This window comes from Abramis brama, assembly GCF_963993115.1.
Source record: "Abramis brama genome assembly, chromosome: 10".
NCBI lineage: Eukaryota > Metazoa > Chordata > Actinopteri > Cypriniformes > Leuciscidae > Abramis > Abramis brama.
In genome coordinates this window covers 5,452,924-5,470,700 of record NC_139972.1, presented here as the reverse complement: position 1 = coordinate 5,470,700, position 17,777 = coordinate 5,452,924, and the positions used below count along the sequence as shown (strand labels likewise).

At 40.3% G+C, this 17,777-nt stretch overlaps 1 protein-coding gene across 1 annotated transcript in view; it reads right to left on the bottom strand.

Annotated features, from left to right (window-relative positions):
* The window catches only part of dync2h1 (dynein cytoplasmic 2 heavy chain 1), a 116,378-nt gene that overhangs the window by 23,818 nt on the left and 74,783 nt on the right, over positions 1–17,777 (bottom strand). The window contains exons 62-73 of the mRNA XM_084127081.1: positions 15,805–15,903; positions 15,160–15,283; positions 13,104–13,267; positions 12,907–13,026; positions 11,791–11,925; positions 11,540–11,683; positions 11,068–11,157; positions 8,702–8,767; positions 8,474–8,524; positions 8,310–8,387; positions 7,053–7,184; positions 6,901–6,973 (exon numbers count right to left, since the gene is read on the bottom strand). Of these exons, the coding sequence (XP_083983207.1) occupies positions 6,901–6,973; positions 7,053–7,184; positions 8,310–8,387; positions 8,474–8,524; positions 8,702–8,767; positions 11,068–11,157; positions 11,540–11,683; positions 11,791–11,925; positions 12,907–13,026; positions 13,104–13,267; positions 15,160–15,283; positions 15,805–15,903 (1,276 nt within the window). The remainder of the gene's footprint in view (positions 1–6,900; positions 6,974–7,052; positions 7,185–8,309; positions 8,388–8,473; positions 8,525–8,701; positions 8,768–11,067; positions 11,158–11,539; positions 11,684–11,790; positions 11,926–12,906; positions 13,027–13,103; positions 13,268–15,159; positions 15,284–15,804; positions 15,904–17,777) is intronic.

Here is a 17,777-nt window from a genome sequence, read left to right as displayed (position 1 = left end):
GAGGCCAGCGCACAGCTATTCTGTTCCGCAGAGCAGGGTTTACCTGGACAACACACACACACACATCTATTCTGTCTCAGACGGCACATAACAGCCGTTAAATGACTCTGTAGCTTAGCGTCGCTTATAAGAGGATTAGAAACAAAGATCCATTAGCATGTAGAGTTAGCGTACACACAGTGACTCAGCGTTAGACATCAAACTCAGCGCTAACAGAGACACGGACGTCTCTCTCTCTCTCTCTCTCTCTCTCTCTCTCTCTCTCTCTCTCTGAGGAACAGCATTAAGACTCAAAACTAAAGCCTTTCAACTGGATCCAACGTGAACACCCGCCAAACAGCGGATGAGAGTGAAATTTGGCTTTGGCAAGTGAATAAAAACAGAGTTAGCGGCCAGTTGGACGCTGACGCTTTTAGGAACTGCAGCGCTGGAACAAGAGTGTGACCTTCAGTGATGTCAGACCACAAATCACAGAGATACAAGCAGACAACTGAGGGAAACATCAGCGCCCGCCGTCACGGGAAGAGAACACACACACTACACTGCTCGTATTATAATGAGTGAGACATACTTCACTGCCTATAAGATGGACTTGTGAGATTTTCTGGATACACTTTAAAATAAGGTTAAAAAAATGAGTTATACAAAAATGTATAATACGGTTAATAATAAAAAAATAAACTAATGTACATTTTTTACAACCTAAACTTTTAAATGTTGCAATAGGGTTAAAAATAAACTACAACACAATAGAAATACAATACAATAAATGTATACAACTTGAAATGTTAAATAATCCAAAAGGGTTAAAAATTAAAAAATATATAATAAAATAAAATGTTAATTTATACAACCTAAAATGTTAAAAGTTACAACAAGGTTAAAAAAAAAAAAAAAAATGGTAATTTATACATCTTGAAATGTTAAAATGTTACAACAGGGATAATAAACATAAAACTAAAATAAAATAAAATAAATGAGTAATTTATACAACTTGAAATGTTAAAATGTTACAAAAGGGATAAAAAAAGAATAAAAAAATAAAAAAATGGTAATTTATACAACTTGGCATGTTAAATGTTATAATAATGTTCATAATAAAGAAAAAGGAACATTTTAATTTATACAAATAATAAAAAAATCTAGAAAGACAAATGTATACAAATTGAAAGGTTAAATGTTATAACTAGAAATAATAAATGTTCATAATAAAACAAAATAAATGTCCTAATGTAAGCGGGCCTGGCGTGTTCTCAGCGGCGTGTGTGTGCGGAGTCAGCGGAGGCCGAGGCTCACAGTGATTCCTCGTGGCAGCGGCGGGGGAGAAGGTCTTCTGCTCGTCAGGACATACTTAAAGATTTACTGAGTTCTGCTTTAATTCCTAATGACGCGGCATTAGAGCTAATGGCAGTGGAGCGGCCCGTTTCACTATTCATGCGGAATGTTATTATTTATTTTAGCGCTGTAATAATTATAGCATCAGCGTAACCCTGCAAGCGAACCCCTTCGATCTAGAGGGATGCGTCGTCTTCAGCCAAAGTGTTCTGCACAATTATAACTCATTTACCAGGAAAAAGAGACGGAAAAGACAGATAGGAGCAGCGACAAACACGAAAACAGACGAGAGAGGAACAGAAGGACCCCTGCGTGAAGGGTAATTAACACCGTAAGGTGTTTTCAGCTCCGAAGAACGTCCTGTGAGAGGTGTGTGTGTGTGTGAGCCTAGGGGGAGACAGACTGTGTGTGTGTGTGTGTGTCGTCTCAGACCTGGACATGTCGAGCCTTCTGCAGGCGCTTTCAGGAGAAAACTGTGTGTTGTTTACAGGAAAATCTACAGTTCTGATCATATCCACAGAAGCGAGACCGTGGTCATCAGGAGATCTCACACACACACACACACACACACAACCTTTAGTCTCCATCAAATACTGAGATCCAACCAAGTAGAACTATAAGAAACTCTTCTTAAAGGAACAGTGCACTGTTTGGATTTCTTTTTATATTTTTGAAAGAAGTGTCTTCTGCTCACCAAGGCTGCATTTATATGATCAAAAATACAGTAAAAACATAAATATTGTGAAATATTATTACAATTTAAAAGAACTGTTTTCTATGTGAATATATGTTAAAGTGTAATTTATTCCTGTGATCAAAGCTGTATTTTCAGCATCATTACTCCAGTCTTCAGTGTCACATGATCCTTCAGAAATCAGTATAATATGATGATCTGATGATCAAGAAACATTTATGATTATTATCAGTGTTGAGAACAGTTGTGCTGCTTCAGATTTCTGTGGAAACCGTGATACATTTTATTTTTCAGGATTCATTGATAAATGGAAAGTTCTAAAAGAATCTTTTGTAACATTATAAATGTCTTTACTGTCACTTCTGATCAATTTAATGCTTCCTTGATGAGTAAAAGTGTTCAGGGCTTGACATCAACACCCGGCAAATGCCAAACGCGTGTGTATTTCATCAGTGATGCGTAACAGTCACTCCTCTGGCCACTTTAGTGGATTGAATTTTATATATCATATACATTTTTCAATGGTAGTCTTTTTAAAAAGTCATCTGAAATAATAAACTAAGTGCAAACTACTGTTGTCAAAAATATAGATTATATCGATACTGGAATATCTGAAACTCTTCCGCAGGAAACACGATGCCAGCTGCTCTCATCTCTCCGACAGATTTACTCCGGATGAATATTATTTGTGTTACAGGGCTTGAATTTAGGCATAAATTGAGCATAATTTTACTCATTCCCACAGATTTTGTGCTCACACCCAAAGTGCATTATTATTATTTATATTATGAGTTATTTTTCGCTGCTTATTGCGCTTAAACACTCAAATACACACAAAGTAATGCAAGTTTTCACGTAAACACAGTCAGTTATGTTTTTACACAGTGAATGTAAACATTTGAGAAAGAAAACACACATGTAACAGTGTAACGGATCCGTGCGTCAGCTCTTAAAGTGACAGCAGCCTAATATTCCTGCTGCCAAATTATGAGATAATGTTAAAAATATCTATTTTGCAGTTTTTCCCCATGGTATCGATGTCAAAATGGTGGACAGTGAAAATGCTGAGTGGCTGGTAACTTTGGAAAACCACTAGTCACAGTGGCTGATGAGCAAACACGTGAATGTCAAGCCTCAACTAGTAACTTGTGTTTAGAAACAGGGTGAGTTTCAGGAGCTCATTCAAAGAGCCGCATCAAACGAGCATTGCATTGCATTAGCAGTCGAGGCTACGAGGTTTCGTCTGGCATTACTACGATCAAACCCAGACCGCAGGCAGACTAAAATATATCCCAGTCTCCCTATAGTCCTCCTCTCTCTTCCTCCACTGAAATCAATAATGTTTGGAAAAATGAATTATAGAGTACAGTGAAAACGCTAATCACAGACTAACCGATGGTTCGCCCTTGGACTAAATGTCTTGCATACTAAACCACAGTCGCTGGCAAGCAAGCAAGCCATTTTATTTGCTAATTAGGCAATTAATTTCACTGAATGTGGCTGCGGAACCGCCGGTGAAGGCAAAACTGCTGTATTATCAGTAACGAGACCCGCGTGTGTGTGTGTGTGTGTGTGTGAGGGATGGAGACAGGGAGAGTGCTGGGAAATGAGAAGGCTGCTGTTCACACTGATGATTTGTGAGCTGTTTCCAGGACTCTAAGGTTACACATCATCGGCCAGCATGAACCCAGAGCAGAGGGTTTAGTGCCAGCTGTCTGTGGGTTTGGGTGACGGTGGCGAGGCCGAGGGCCGTGGGAGAGCGGCGTGAGGCCGGTGCCGTGATTACTGATGAGCGACACCTGCGCGACGCACCGGTCTCGAGTCTCTCACGGAGGAAGCATAAAGGAGGAGCGACGACAGTGAAGGATGAGAGAGGACCAGGCCTGGATTTATGTTGTGTTTTGTTATATGTGAGCCTGGACCACAAAACCAGTCACATGGGTCAATTTTCTGAAATTGAGATTTATACATCATCTGAAAGCTGAATAAATGTTTGTTATGATAGGACAATATTGGTCGAGATACAACTATTGTAAATCTGGAATCTGAGGGTGCAAAAAAATCGAAACATTGAGAAAATCTCCTTTAAAGTTGTTCATTTATGTTGGCGATTGTGCTGCATTCACTCACACAAATACATGTTTTATATATTTACGGTAGGAAATGTACTAAATATCTTCATGGAACATGATCTTTACTTAATATCCTCATGATTTTTGGCATAAAAGAAAAATCTATAATTTTGACCCATACAATGTATTGTTGGCTATTGCCACAGATATACCCGTGCGACTCGAGACTGGTGACGTGATCCAGGGTCACACATGTGACAGCAGTCGTCCGTGAGGGGCTGTCTGTCTGTCTTTACTTTCATTTTGTATTTGTTTATTTTACGTTTATTAAAGTCTTTGATAAACGTCGGTAACGCCGGTTCCCGCCTCCTCCTTCCCACAACATCTAACCTCGCTACAGCAACATCGACCCGGCACTGAAAACTAATCTCCACCATTTCTACCAGAAGCAACGTTAAAAAAAGAAAATGCACATCTTTTTTTTGTATTATTTTACAATATAGGTGTATTTTATAATATTATAATATATTTTGAATATATAAAATACACACATGCATGTATATATTTAAGAAAAAATTGTTATTTATATATAAAATATTTATATATGATATAAATTATATATAAATATATATATATACAGTAAATACATGCAAATATTTCTTAAATACTGTATATATATTTATATATAATTTATATCATATATAAATGTTTTATATATAAATAACAAATTGCCTTTAAATATATACATGCATGTGTGTATTCATATATACAAAATAATCATACACAGTACACACACATATATTATTTAAACACAAATATTTATTTTGGATGCGTTTCCTAATAAGTTTCAGTTACACTTTATTTTAAGGTGTCATTGTTACAGTGTAATTATATATTGAAGTACTGAGTAATATTAATTAACATGTACTTACTATAGGGTTAGGGTTGGATTAGGGTTTGGTTGAGGGTTAGTTGCATGTAATTATGCATAATTTACTGTTATTACTACGGTAAGTACATGTAACATATGTAACAATGACACTGTAAAATAAAGTGTTACCTAATTTTTTTAATCTGTATCTATCCGTAACCTTGAAGACGGGAGAAACACGATTGGCACATAGAGGTAATGGAGTGAGTCAGGGCTTTGGCTCAGGATGGATTCAATTCAACATTGAAATGAACAAATTGGCAAATCCATCAGTTGTGTTCTCCTGATGGACGTCTGCTGCCTGTTCACACCATCTGAACTAAAACTGTAGCGTTATTAGATGAATACATCTTTACAAACATTATACAGACAGCTTTGATGTTAGAGCACCAGCCTACGAATAAAAGATCAGTTTTTGATCTCGCAGCTGATGAATTAAAAGAGAGAAGTGGAGGACGTTAAAAACACATTTCTGTCAAGAGTTCAATTGGTAGTTAACTCATAAATTTCTCATATAAGTGAGGCAAACTGCTGTTTAAGGACATAAGAGATAAAGTCCAAGCATGAATCCATAATTGTAAAATAACAGCAGATTCCTCAAACCCGGAGCTGAACAGCTCCCTCTGCTGGCAGACCCTCACACTGACGACTCTTCACCTCCGCTTTATGAGTGCGTCACGCCACAGTTACACCAGTGCTCATCACTGGAACTGCTGTAATTCACTGGAATCATTAGACAAGCTAATAAAACACACACCGACGCCAATAAGAGAACTAATTAACCGGAATAAATCTAGAGAAGATGAAGAGGGAGAAAAAGAAACACACAAGTCTTTGAGAAACTATCTATCTATCTATCTATCTATCTATCTATCTATCTATCTATCTATCTATCTATCTATCCATCCATCTATCTATCCATCCATCCATCCATCCATCCACCCACCCACCCATCCATCCATCCATCTATCTATCTATGCTGACAGTATTATAAGGCTAATTGTGCATGTTTGTGTGCTCAGGTTTTTCAGTATTATGTTGTGTGTGTTGTGTGTGTGTGTGTTGCAGGTAAAAGAGATGAATGTAGTGTTTGCTCAGGTTTTAATTGTGTCTCATTGGAAGCGACCCTAGAGAGCATCAATCAGCAGTAATTGTGTGTGTGTGGTTTCACGCTTGGCTAATTTGAAAGTTATAATAAGCTGATGACTAAACCTAAATCAATAGCCCTGTATCGACCACACACACACGCAGAAGGCTGTGCGTGAGATGTATTTATAATGTATCTGAAGGTTGAGTTCGGTCTATGCGTCATAATTAAACTCCAGAGACACAAACTGATGACAAAGAGTGAGAGTCAGCCATCAGATAGATTATACATGCCTGATTCTGATCTGTGTGTGTGTGTGTGTGTGTGTTTGTGTGGGTGTGTGTTTGTTTGTGTGTGTGGACGTGTCCCCACAAGGATAATGAAACTTGAGATTCCCTACTTTGTGAAGACTTTTTGCTGGTCCTCACAAAGGATTATTAATTTTCAATAAATCAATAAAATGTGATTTTTGAAAATGTAGAAATGCAGAAAGTTTTGTGTGATGGGTAGGTTTAGGGGTCGGGTTCGTGTGCGTGTGTGTGTGTGTGTGTGTGTGTGTGATGGGTAGGTTTAGGGGTCGGGTTCGTGTGCGTGTGTGTGTGTGTGTGGGTGTGTGTGTCTGGTGTGATGGGTAGGTCGGGTTAGTGTGTGTGTGATGGGTAGGTTTAGGGGTCGGGTTAGTGTGTGTGTATGTGTGTGTGTGTGTGTGATGGGTAAGTTTAGGGGTCGGGTTAGTGTGTGTGTGTGTGTGTGTGTGTGTGTTGTCTCTCTCTGCACTTACCCAAAGCTTGAGAGGCAAATGCTGCCATCGCACTCTGTAAGCGATCCGGCCGTAACGCCTGGACCACCAACACCTGAGAAAGAAACAGAGGAATAAAGATTAAGCTTAATCTGAGCACTCTGATTGGTGCACACTGTTGATTGACAGCTGACCTGCTGAAAGAGGGAGATCTTCTTGGCAATGGGAGGCGGGACTTCCTGTTCACAGCAGGAACTGCGTGAGAATGTGAGCCACAGGTCTGCGTCGTCCAGACAGAGAGACTGATACAACATTGGAAAGGTGCTCTGGAGAGACACGGAGAGAAACCGACATTCAGCCATTTAGCAGACGCCTTTGTCCAAACCGACTTACTAAAGCAAGCGAGTCATTGTGAAGAGGCAAAAACAACGCAAGAAGTGCTCAAAATACAAACTTCAGGCATTTTTTAAGAGGTAACATACTAACATACTAGAGTAACATACTAGAGAAAGACAGTAGTCAAACATCTGGCTCAGTGACATTATCTCGGCCCTGTGAAATCTGTTTTATTTTTTCACAAATTCTGCTTTATTTTCATTTGAATTTTTAGACGTTTTTGGATTTAATGGTTTTATTTTGTTTTAATGGTTAAATTCAATTTTAGTAATTAAAAATATACAAAAAAGTCAGCACCGATAGCCAAGTGCGTCGACATGTAGCGCCGTTGTGCTTCAGGAGACCCAAGTTCGAGTCCCGGCTTGTGGACCTTTCCCAATCCCAACCCCCCTCTCTCTCTCCCATCTCACTTCCTGTCTAGCTATTGTTCTATCCTAATAAAACACAAAAACGCTAAAAATAAATCTTTAAAAAAATATATATATATATACAAAAAACTAAATTTTTAGGGCATTATGAAATGTTTTTTTTTTAATATATATAAATTCTGTGTTGTTTTAATTTAATTCTGTCTGTTTTTATATTTCTGGATTCATGATTTAATACAAGTTTATTATCAAAAATGGTGGTAAATGTAGGGGATTAAAACCTTTTAAAATGTAATAAAGTTCAAATAAACTATTTTGACAAACAATAGAGGTTTACTGGTAAAATTAAAACAATTGTGTGATATTCCTTAAAAAATAAAGTTGTAAAAACTTCAATATTAATATTATTTTGATCATTATTACTTCGAGAAGTGCATTCTACTGTATAATAGCAATATATTTCATTCATAATTTCAAACTTTTATTTTGACAGGTTGTCCTGAAGACCTTTGAGCTTCTGTATTTAATATTATTTTTCTGAAATGAACTTGTGAAATGTTGTTGAAGAGACTCTCAGAGCGAAGTAATTTGCCAAATTCAATGACATCCCGCGTTATACTGTAAATTAATTTTTTTACGATTGTTTTCCGTGTTTCCGTTTCATGGATATCATAGGACGCTAATTACCTTGAGCAGAGCCACAGCCATCAGCCTCTCCTGATCAATCCAAGACGGAAACTGCTCCCGCAGAGACTTCTGGGAGTCCTGAAGAAAGAGAGAGAATTTATATGACTGAAGAGAGGAGATGAGTGTCATTTCATCAAGAAAAACGTAAAAAAAAAGATTCATACCGTCTTCCGAACCATGTCTGCGACGATCAGGCCAGTGAACACGTCCCATTCCTGCGAGACACAGTCATCAGAGCGCCACAAACACACACGAGTCATTCAGTTTTATTGTGCTTTACTGGAAGGGCTAATAACAACATATTTGTCTTGTCAGAGTCGCTGCTGTAGACGAGCCAAAACAGAGACGTTATCATTCCTTCAGGATTCATTATGAGACACACACACACTTACGTTCTCCTGGAACAGGTCTGGGTTCATTCCCTTCACAAAGTGCAGTGCAAACATCAACTGATCCGCCTGTAAAACGGACACACAGAACAGATTCCCAGTGAATGCATGAACTGATAAGATCTATCCCTGAAATACAATGTTAAATCGCTCTGGATAAAAGCGTCTGCCAAACGCATTAACGAATGAATGCTGAAATGAATGAACGTGACACACTGCCAGTGCTGGAGGCCCGTTCACGCTCTCCCACTGAAGAAACGCAGGAGGAGAAATTGGTCTCCTTCCCACGTAAAACAACAACTCAATCAGGCTCGGCCGACGCACACCAAAACTAGATCACTGTCGCTGGAATCAATGAAGCTGTCGACATGCTGAACACACTCAGCGCGCGGACAAACACTCCTCGCTTTGTTGTGCTGCACCAACTACAACTTTATTTTCACTGTCTGTTTGAAATAAAATGATTTCATTTACAAATATCAAAGCAGGACTGGATGTGACAAAATATGATACAGGAATAAGGCTAGCTTTACTTCCAAATACCGGAATATATATATATATATATATATATATATATATATATATATATATATATATATATATATATATTTAGGTTTCATTTATTTTTATCTCAGCTTTGGTTTATTTCAGTTTAAATTTTTATTTATTTGTGGGGGCCAGTTGTTATGTCAGAAAATAAAGTAAAAAATAAATAAAAAAATATTAAATAAAATGTATTTAAAAATTAAATATGTAAAAATATTGACAATATTAAAAAAATTAATAATAAAACATTTTTTAATTGACTTTGCCTCAAGTCATGTGAAGTCATTGCCTCAATTTATTGAGTGGCAGCCAGTTGTCATGAAAGAAAATAAATAAATTTAAAAAAATCTTTTTTTTTCTTATTTAAATAAAATAATCACTCATAATGAAAAACTGTCATCAAAATGACCGGCTGTTCACTTCTGTCGTCCAGACATAAGCACCAACATCCTTTTGGTGGAAAAAAGGAAAACGGTTGATTCTGTGGTTTTAAGTGGGCGTGGTCATCGCTATGGGAACATAAGGAGGGCTCTGATTGGTGCTGGGGGTTTTAGGTGGGCGGGGTCATCGCTATGGGAACATAAGGAGGGCTCTGATTGGTGCTGGGGGTTTTAGGTGGGCGTGGTCATCGCTATGGGAACATAAGGAGGGCTCTGATTGGAGCTGGGGGTTTTAAGTGGGCGGGGTCATCGCTATGGGAACATAAGGAGGGCTCTGATTGGAGCTGGGGGTTTTAAGTGGGCGGGGTCATCGCTATGGGAACATAAGGAGGGCTCTGATTGGTGCTGGGGGTTTTAGGTGGGCGTGGTCATCGCTATGGGAACATAAGGAGGGCTCTGATTGGTGCTGGGGGTTTTAGGTGGGCGTGGTCATCGCTATGGGAACATAAGGAGGGCTCTGATTGGTGCTGGGGGTTTTAGGTGGGCGTGGTCATCGCTATGGAAACATAAGGAGGGCTCTGATTGGTGCTGGGGGTTTTAGGTGGGCGTGGTCATCGCTATGGGAACATAAGGAGGGCTCTGATTGGTGCAGGGGGTTTTAGGTGGGCGTGGTCATCGCTATGGGAACATAAGGAGGGCTCTGATTGGTGCTGGGGGTTTTAGGTGGGCGTGGTCATCGCTATGGGAACATAAGGAGGGCTCTGATTGGTGCTGGGGGTTTTAGGTGGGCGTGGTCATCGCTATGGGAACATAAGGAGGGCTCTGATTGGTGCTGGGGGTTTTAGGTGGGCGTGGTCATCGCTATGGGAACATAAGGAGGGCTCTGATTGGTGCAGGGGGTTTTAGGTGGGCGTGGTCATCGCTATGGGAACATAAGGAGGGCTCTGATTGGTGCTGGGGGTTTTAGGTGGGCGTGGTCATCGCTATGGGAACATAAGGAGGGCTCTGATTGGTGCTGGGGGTTTTAGGTCATAGGTCATCGCTATGGGAACATAAGGAGGGCTCTGATTGGTGCTGGGGGTTTTAGGGTGGGCGTGGTCATCGCTATGGGAACATAAGGAGGGCTCTGATTGGTGCTGGGGGTTTTAGGTGGGCGTGGTCATCGCTATGGGAACATAAGGAGGGCTCTGATTGGTGCTGGGGGTTTTAGGTGGGCGTGGTCATCGCTATGGGAACATAAGGAGGGCTCTGATTGGTGCTGAGGGTTTTAGGTGGGCGTGGTCATCGCTATGGGAACATAAGGAGGGCTTTGATTGGTGCTGGGGGTTTTAGGTGGGCGTGGTCATCACTATGGGAACATAAGGAGGGCTCTGATTGGTGCAGGGGGTTTTAGGTGGGCGTGGTCATCGCTATGGGAACATTAGGAGGGGTTCAGTGTGTTACCTTGAAGAGTGAGCGGCAGATATACTCATACACCATGTTCTTCAGACTGTTCTCCAGTGTGGAGATCCTCACATCGGTGCTCTCGCTTTCCTGCATCACACACACAGTTCACTTCACTAATGCAGCATTCATTTGAGTGATTTTTTTACTGTATTTTTATTGATTTTTCAAGCATACAGCATTAAGGAAAACAGAAAAGAAAAAGAAAAAAATATTCTTCCAGTATTTTAGAAATAGGTCCTTTTAAGTCTCAAATTAAAAGTCAATTCTTCCATATTGTATATTTCTTAAACAATTTCTATCCATTCTCCAAGTAAGGGGATGTCCTGCTTATACTAACGCCTTGTAATACTCTTCCTACATGCTACATTTAATATATTAACAAGATATACATCTCGTCTCAACACAGAGAATGCATTATTTTGCCAGTGCATGTGTGTGTGTGTGTGTGTGAGGTGTGTTTCCACGTCACCTGTTTGTTCTGCAGCGCTCGGTGGAAGAGTCGCAGGAACGACACCAGACTGAACCTGTACATGTTATTAATCTTGGACAGATCCCTGATCACAAAGTACATCTTACTGGCCGTCTCGGCTAGCGGCAGGTACGCGTCCCTTTCCTACACACACACACACACACACACACACACGGACGTTACTCTGCTGCCACCTGCTGTTTCAGTCACTCCTGCTATCTCTGTCATGACCGCACTCTTCCCAGCATCACCTGGTCGAGGGACGTCTGCAGGCGGTGGAATTCAGTCAGTGATTGGTGGATCAGAGAACTGCTGGCTTTGGTCTGGTTCAGAGACTCAATCAGCTCCTTATTCTCCAGGATATTGCCTTGAGCTGTCGCCAGAGTCTACACACACACAAAACACACACTCTTTGCTGCATATTTGGAGAAAAACATCCAGGAAAACAAGGGTGTTTTTTTTTAACTGAGGGAGTGGAAACTTATCAGCTTATTATTAGAGAAAATCACTGTAAAAATATATAAGTAATAAAACTAAGTAACTAACTTTGATTAAAATTAAATTAAAAATCGTATTAAAATAAGTACAAATTTATTAAAATAAATTAATATAATTAAATAAATAATTCATTAAATTTAAATTTTTGATTTAAATAAATAATAAATATATTTTATCAAAATAATGAATGATTGGAATTTGATTAAAATAAATACTATTAATATTTAAAAATTATTTACAAATACTAAATATTTTCCAAATAATATTTCAAACATATTTATAATACACAACACACACTGTGTGATGTGTATTTGGAGAAACACATCCAGGAAACCAGTTTAGAGAAAATCACTGTAAAAATATATAAATAAATAAAAACTAATATAAAACTAAATAACTAACTAAATTTTATTCAAATACAAAATATATTTTAAAATAAATAAGTAAAATTTTATTTAAATAAATAATAAATATAAAAATAATAAAAATGAAAAAAATGAATGAAAAAATGCAAAAAATGAATGAAGTTTGATTTAAATAAATAATAAATATATTTTATAAAAATAATAAATGACTTTAATTTGATTAAAATAAATGACTTTAATTTGATTAAAATAAATGACTTGATTAAAATAAACAATATTTGATTTAAATAAACAAATAACAGCACAGTACTATAGTCATTTTAAAAAAGTTTTAAATATTTTCCAAATAATATTTCACACATATTTATAAAATCAATTTTTCACAGTATTAATGTCTTTATACATGAAAATATATAGCTGACTTTTAGATTTTAGGATGGGGTCCGTAAAAGACCGCATGTGTATGGTGTGTTTGGGAGCATGCTGGGATTGTTGCTTCAGTACCTCCAGCAGCGACTCCTCCAGCTGAGCGAGCTGGATCTTCTTCTCCTCTTCCTGTTGTAAGAGTTTGGTTTTCTCACTCTCCAGCTCTGGCTTCTCCTGCTGGATGGTCAACGCTAGCAGCTAAACACAATAATGATGATCTTTATGGAGTCGGAGCAGTTAATAAGTGAGTGTGTGTGTGTGTGTGTGTGTGTTACCTGTCCTCGCAGTCCTGCTCTAGTGGTGGTGAAGTTCACCTCAGTGATGACAGACGCGGCGTCAGGTGGGATGAAGGGACAGGGGTTACGGGTCGCCAGAAACAGACGGAAATCCTCATTATAGTCGATGACTTTGTCTCCGATCTGCACCACGTATCGCGGCCCTGCCACACACACACACACACACACACACAAAAAGAGCAGAATAAAGAACTAGTATACTGCTAACTGAAAAACAGTGTGTAAAACAGTATGCAGTGACGTTTTATACATTAAATAGCAAAAAAAAATTGCAATATTTTTTTTGTTATTTAATGAGCGCGTTAGTAATGCGTGCCTATAGGTGGGTCCACAACGCACGGACACTCTGCTTATTACACACACACTCTGCTTATTAAACACACAGGGATGCACAGTAGCACACAAACATGGGAAATATTTAAAATAAAAGGATTACAATGTTAAAGATTATTATTATGAACATAGATATGGTGGAATTCGGCTTGTCCCGTAGATGTTCTGCTCACACACTTTTACCTCACGCACGAGCCCCGTTTGCGCTCTGGAGACGCGTTCGGTCTTTCCACTATCAAATTCCGTCATGTAAATAGCGAATCCGCCATGGCACGAGCGCAACTGGCATTTAAAGGGAATGGGAGACGAGACTCTGATTGGTTTAACGCACGTAAATCCCAAAACACACCCATTACTCATTAAGAGAAAAGGGACAACCCTTTTAGACCATGCGCCGGGAGCGCCGACCATTTTTCCCGTCGTTAAACTAGCAAAAGTGGATTCGGACACGCCCTGAGTGAACCCTTTTAGACCATGAGCTTAAATCGTTAAAATAGGGCCCAAAATGGTCATTTGTGAGAAATGCTGTAATTTTGGTTTGAATAATGAGTTGAGGAGGAGAAATTAGAACAACAAAAAAAGAACTGTTGAAATCTCTTAAATTGAATTGTGATTCATGTGTCACTGGAAATAGAAAAATAGGAAATAGAAATAGAAATAGGAAGCGTCAAGTTGAGTGAATTGCATTGTGGGATACAGTATTACATCCAGAGTGTTCTGCAGTGTTGTTATTGTTAACTTAAGCTAAAACAAGTAAAATAATTTTCCAGTAACTGAAATAAAATTTAAATAATAAACAAATATTAGATGAAAAAACTAAACGTAAAAAGAAAAATTATATATATATATATAAATGGTAAATAACTATCCAAAATAACTGTGATTGTGTGCACAACACAAATCCACATACAATGTGTAGCGCGTAATGCTGAAAAACGAGTAGCGTGAAAGCAGCGTTAATGAATGCAGCTGAGATTGGTGTGGAATCCTCCTTGAGGATTTGTGGGGTTGCCAAATTGAACATGACACTGTGTGTGTGTGTGTGTGTGTGTGTGTGGTCTCTCCTGTATGTCTGCAATGCAGTAGTCTGTACACACACTTTAATTTCCCTCTCTCTTTCTCTCCTCATCCAAGCACTGAAAACCTCTTAGTTTTAGAAAACCTCGAGGTTTATCTGCCTCCCGCCGGTCCCTGATAGACTCAGCCATATCTGCTCCACACACACACACACGCACACACGCACACACACACACACACACACACACACACACAGCAGCATATGGAGGAGGCTTCAGAGATGCCCGCGGGTCTTATTTCATACAGCTGGGACAGGAGGATAAACACACTACAGGAGAGGAGGAGCGTGAGTGAGTGTGTGTGTGTGAGAGAGAGTGAGTGTGTGCATGCATGTGTGTGTGTGTGTCTTAGGAGTGTCTAACTCCACGAGTTCTAACCATGTGTGACACCACACGTTTCAAGCCTCAATTAATTTTTCAGTCCTTACTGAAAGTAAAATGTCAAAATCACAGCCAATCAGAATACACACAACCGTTCAGGAGTTAGGGGTCTGTAAGCTTTTTTTTAAAGAACTTAATTCAGTAATAACATGACTTTATATAAACTGTATTAAGTAGACACAGCGCCACCTACTGCACGACAGCTGATGTAAAATAAAGGTTTAACACACACTCACTATACTCACCCTGTGCGATGAGATCTCTCCGCAGCAGCGGGTACAGGACCGGCTCCACGCCGTCCATCTCCTGGATGATCAGAGTCTTCCCGAAGCGCACGGATAACTCCAACACCGTCATGAAGTTAGTGTCCTGAGACAGATAAAGGCACATAAACATGTGCATGTGAGATTTCAGGGGTTTTGACCAGGGTTATTATAGTTAACTCAAACTACACTTCTCAGTTTCATTCAGTTTAACCTGATGTACAAAAATAACTCTAACAAAAATGAATATATACCCTATATAGACATATTTGTAAAAATAAAACACATAAAAATGATCCCAAAAAAAAAAAACTAAATTACTAAAACTTTAACTAGAATTTAAATTACAATGGAAAATATAAAAAAAATCATAGCATTAATAAAAACTATAATAATACATCATAATAAATAATACTGGTTCTGACATTAAAAAATAAATTAAAATAAAATAAATTGTTATTTTATATATGGACATGCCAAAATGGAGGAGAAGTTTGAAATTGTGTTTGAATTGAATTGCGATTACACTGCATTGTGGGATACAGTATTACAGTTCTGACATACGGCCAAGATGTGTGTGTGTGTGTGTGTGTGTGTGTGTGTGTGTGTGTGTGTGTGTGTGTTTACCTGTTGGTTTATGACCTCCAGACGATGTGCTTTCAGATGAGTTCGCAACCACTCTGTCGCACGAGAGGACGGATCGATCAAGAACGGACAAGAAGCACTCTGGGAGACGAGAGGAGAAGAGAGACAAGATGAGACAAGATGAGACGAGACGAGAGGAGACGAGGAGAAGAGGAGAGGAGAGAAGAGGAGAGGAGAGACGAGAGGAGACGAGGAGAAGAGGAGAGATGAGAAGAGGAGGAGAGACAAGATGAGACGAGACGAGACGAGAGGAGACGAGGAGAAGAGGAGAGGAGAGAAGAGGAGAGGAGAGACAAGATGAGACAAGATGAGACGAGACGAGAGGAGACGAGGAGAAGAGGAGAGGAGAGAAGAGGAGAGACGAGAAGAGGAGGAGAGACAAGATGAGACGAGACGAGATGAGACGAGACGAGAGGAGACGAGGAGAAGAGGAGAGGAGTGAAGAGGAGAGGAGAGACGAGAGGAGACGATGAGAAGAGTAGAGGAGAGAAGAGGAGAGGAGAGACGAGAGGAGACGAGGAGAAGAGGAGGAGAGACGAGATGAGACAAGATGAGACGAGACGAGAGGAGACGAGGAGAAGAGGAGAGGAGAGAAGAGGAGAGACGAGAGGAGACGAGGAGAAGAGGAGAGGAGAGAAGAGGAGAGACGAGAAGAGATGAGGAGGAGAGGAGAGACGAGAAGAGGAGGAGAGACAAGATGAGACAAGATGAGACGAGACGAGAGGAGACGAGGAGAGGAGAGAAGAGGAGAGGAGAGACGAGAGGAGACGAGGAGAAGAGGAGAGATGAGAAGAGGAGGAGAGACAAGATGAGACAAGATGAGACGAGACGAGAGGAGACGAGGAGAAGAGGAGAGGAGAGAAGAGGAGAGACGAGAGGAGACGAGGAGAAGAGGAGAGGAGAGAAGAGGAGAGGAGAGACGAGAGGAGATGAGGAGGAGAGGAGAGACGAGAAGAGAAGAGGAGGAGAGACAAGATGAGACAAGATGAGACGAGACGAGAGGAGACGAGGAGAAGAGGAGAGGAGAGGAGAGAAGAGGAGAGGAGAGACGAGAAGAGGAGGAGAAGAAGAGAGACGAGAAGAGGAGAGGAGAGACGAGAGGAGACGAGGAGAAGAAGAGAGACGAGAAGAGGAGAGGAGATAAGAGGAGAAGAGGAGAGGAGTGAAGAGGAGAGGAGAGACGAGAGGAGACGAGGAGAAGAGGAGAGGAGAGAAGAGGAGAGGAGAGACGAGAGGAGACGAGGAGAAGAGGAGAGATGAGAAGAGGAGGAGAGACAAGATGAGACAAGATGAGACGAGACGAGAGGAGACGAGGAGAAGAGAAGAGGAGAGAAGAGGAGAGAAGAGACGAGAGGAGAAGAGGAGGGGAGAGAAGAGGAGAGGAGAGACGAGAAGAGGAGGAGAAGAGGAGAGACGAGAAGAGGAGGAGAGACAAGATGAGACAAGATGAGACGAGACAAGAGGAGATGAGGAGAAGAGGAGAGGAGTGAAGAGGAGAGGAGAGACGAGAGGAGGAGAAGAGGAGAGGAGAGACGAGAGGAGACGAGGAGAAGAGGAGAGGAGTGAAGAGGAGAGGAGAGACGAGAGGAGACGAGGAGAAGAGGAGAGGAGAGAAGAGGAGAGGAGAGACGAGAGGAGACGAGGAGAAGAGGAGAGATGAGAAGAGGAGGAGAGACAAGATGAGACAAGATGAGACGAGACGAGAGGAGACGAGGAGAAGAGAAGAGGAGAGAAGAGGAGAGGAGAGACGAGAGGAGAAGAGGAGGGGAGAGAAGAGGAGAGGAGAGACGAGAAGAGGAGGAGAAGAGGAGAGGAGAGACGAGAAGAGGAGGAGAGACAAGATGAGACAAGATGAGACGAGACAAGAGGAGATGAGGAGAAGAGGAGAGGAGTGAAGAGGAGAGGAGAGACGAGAGGAGGAGAAGAGGAGAGGAGAGACGAGAGGAGACGAGGAG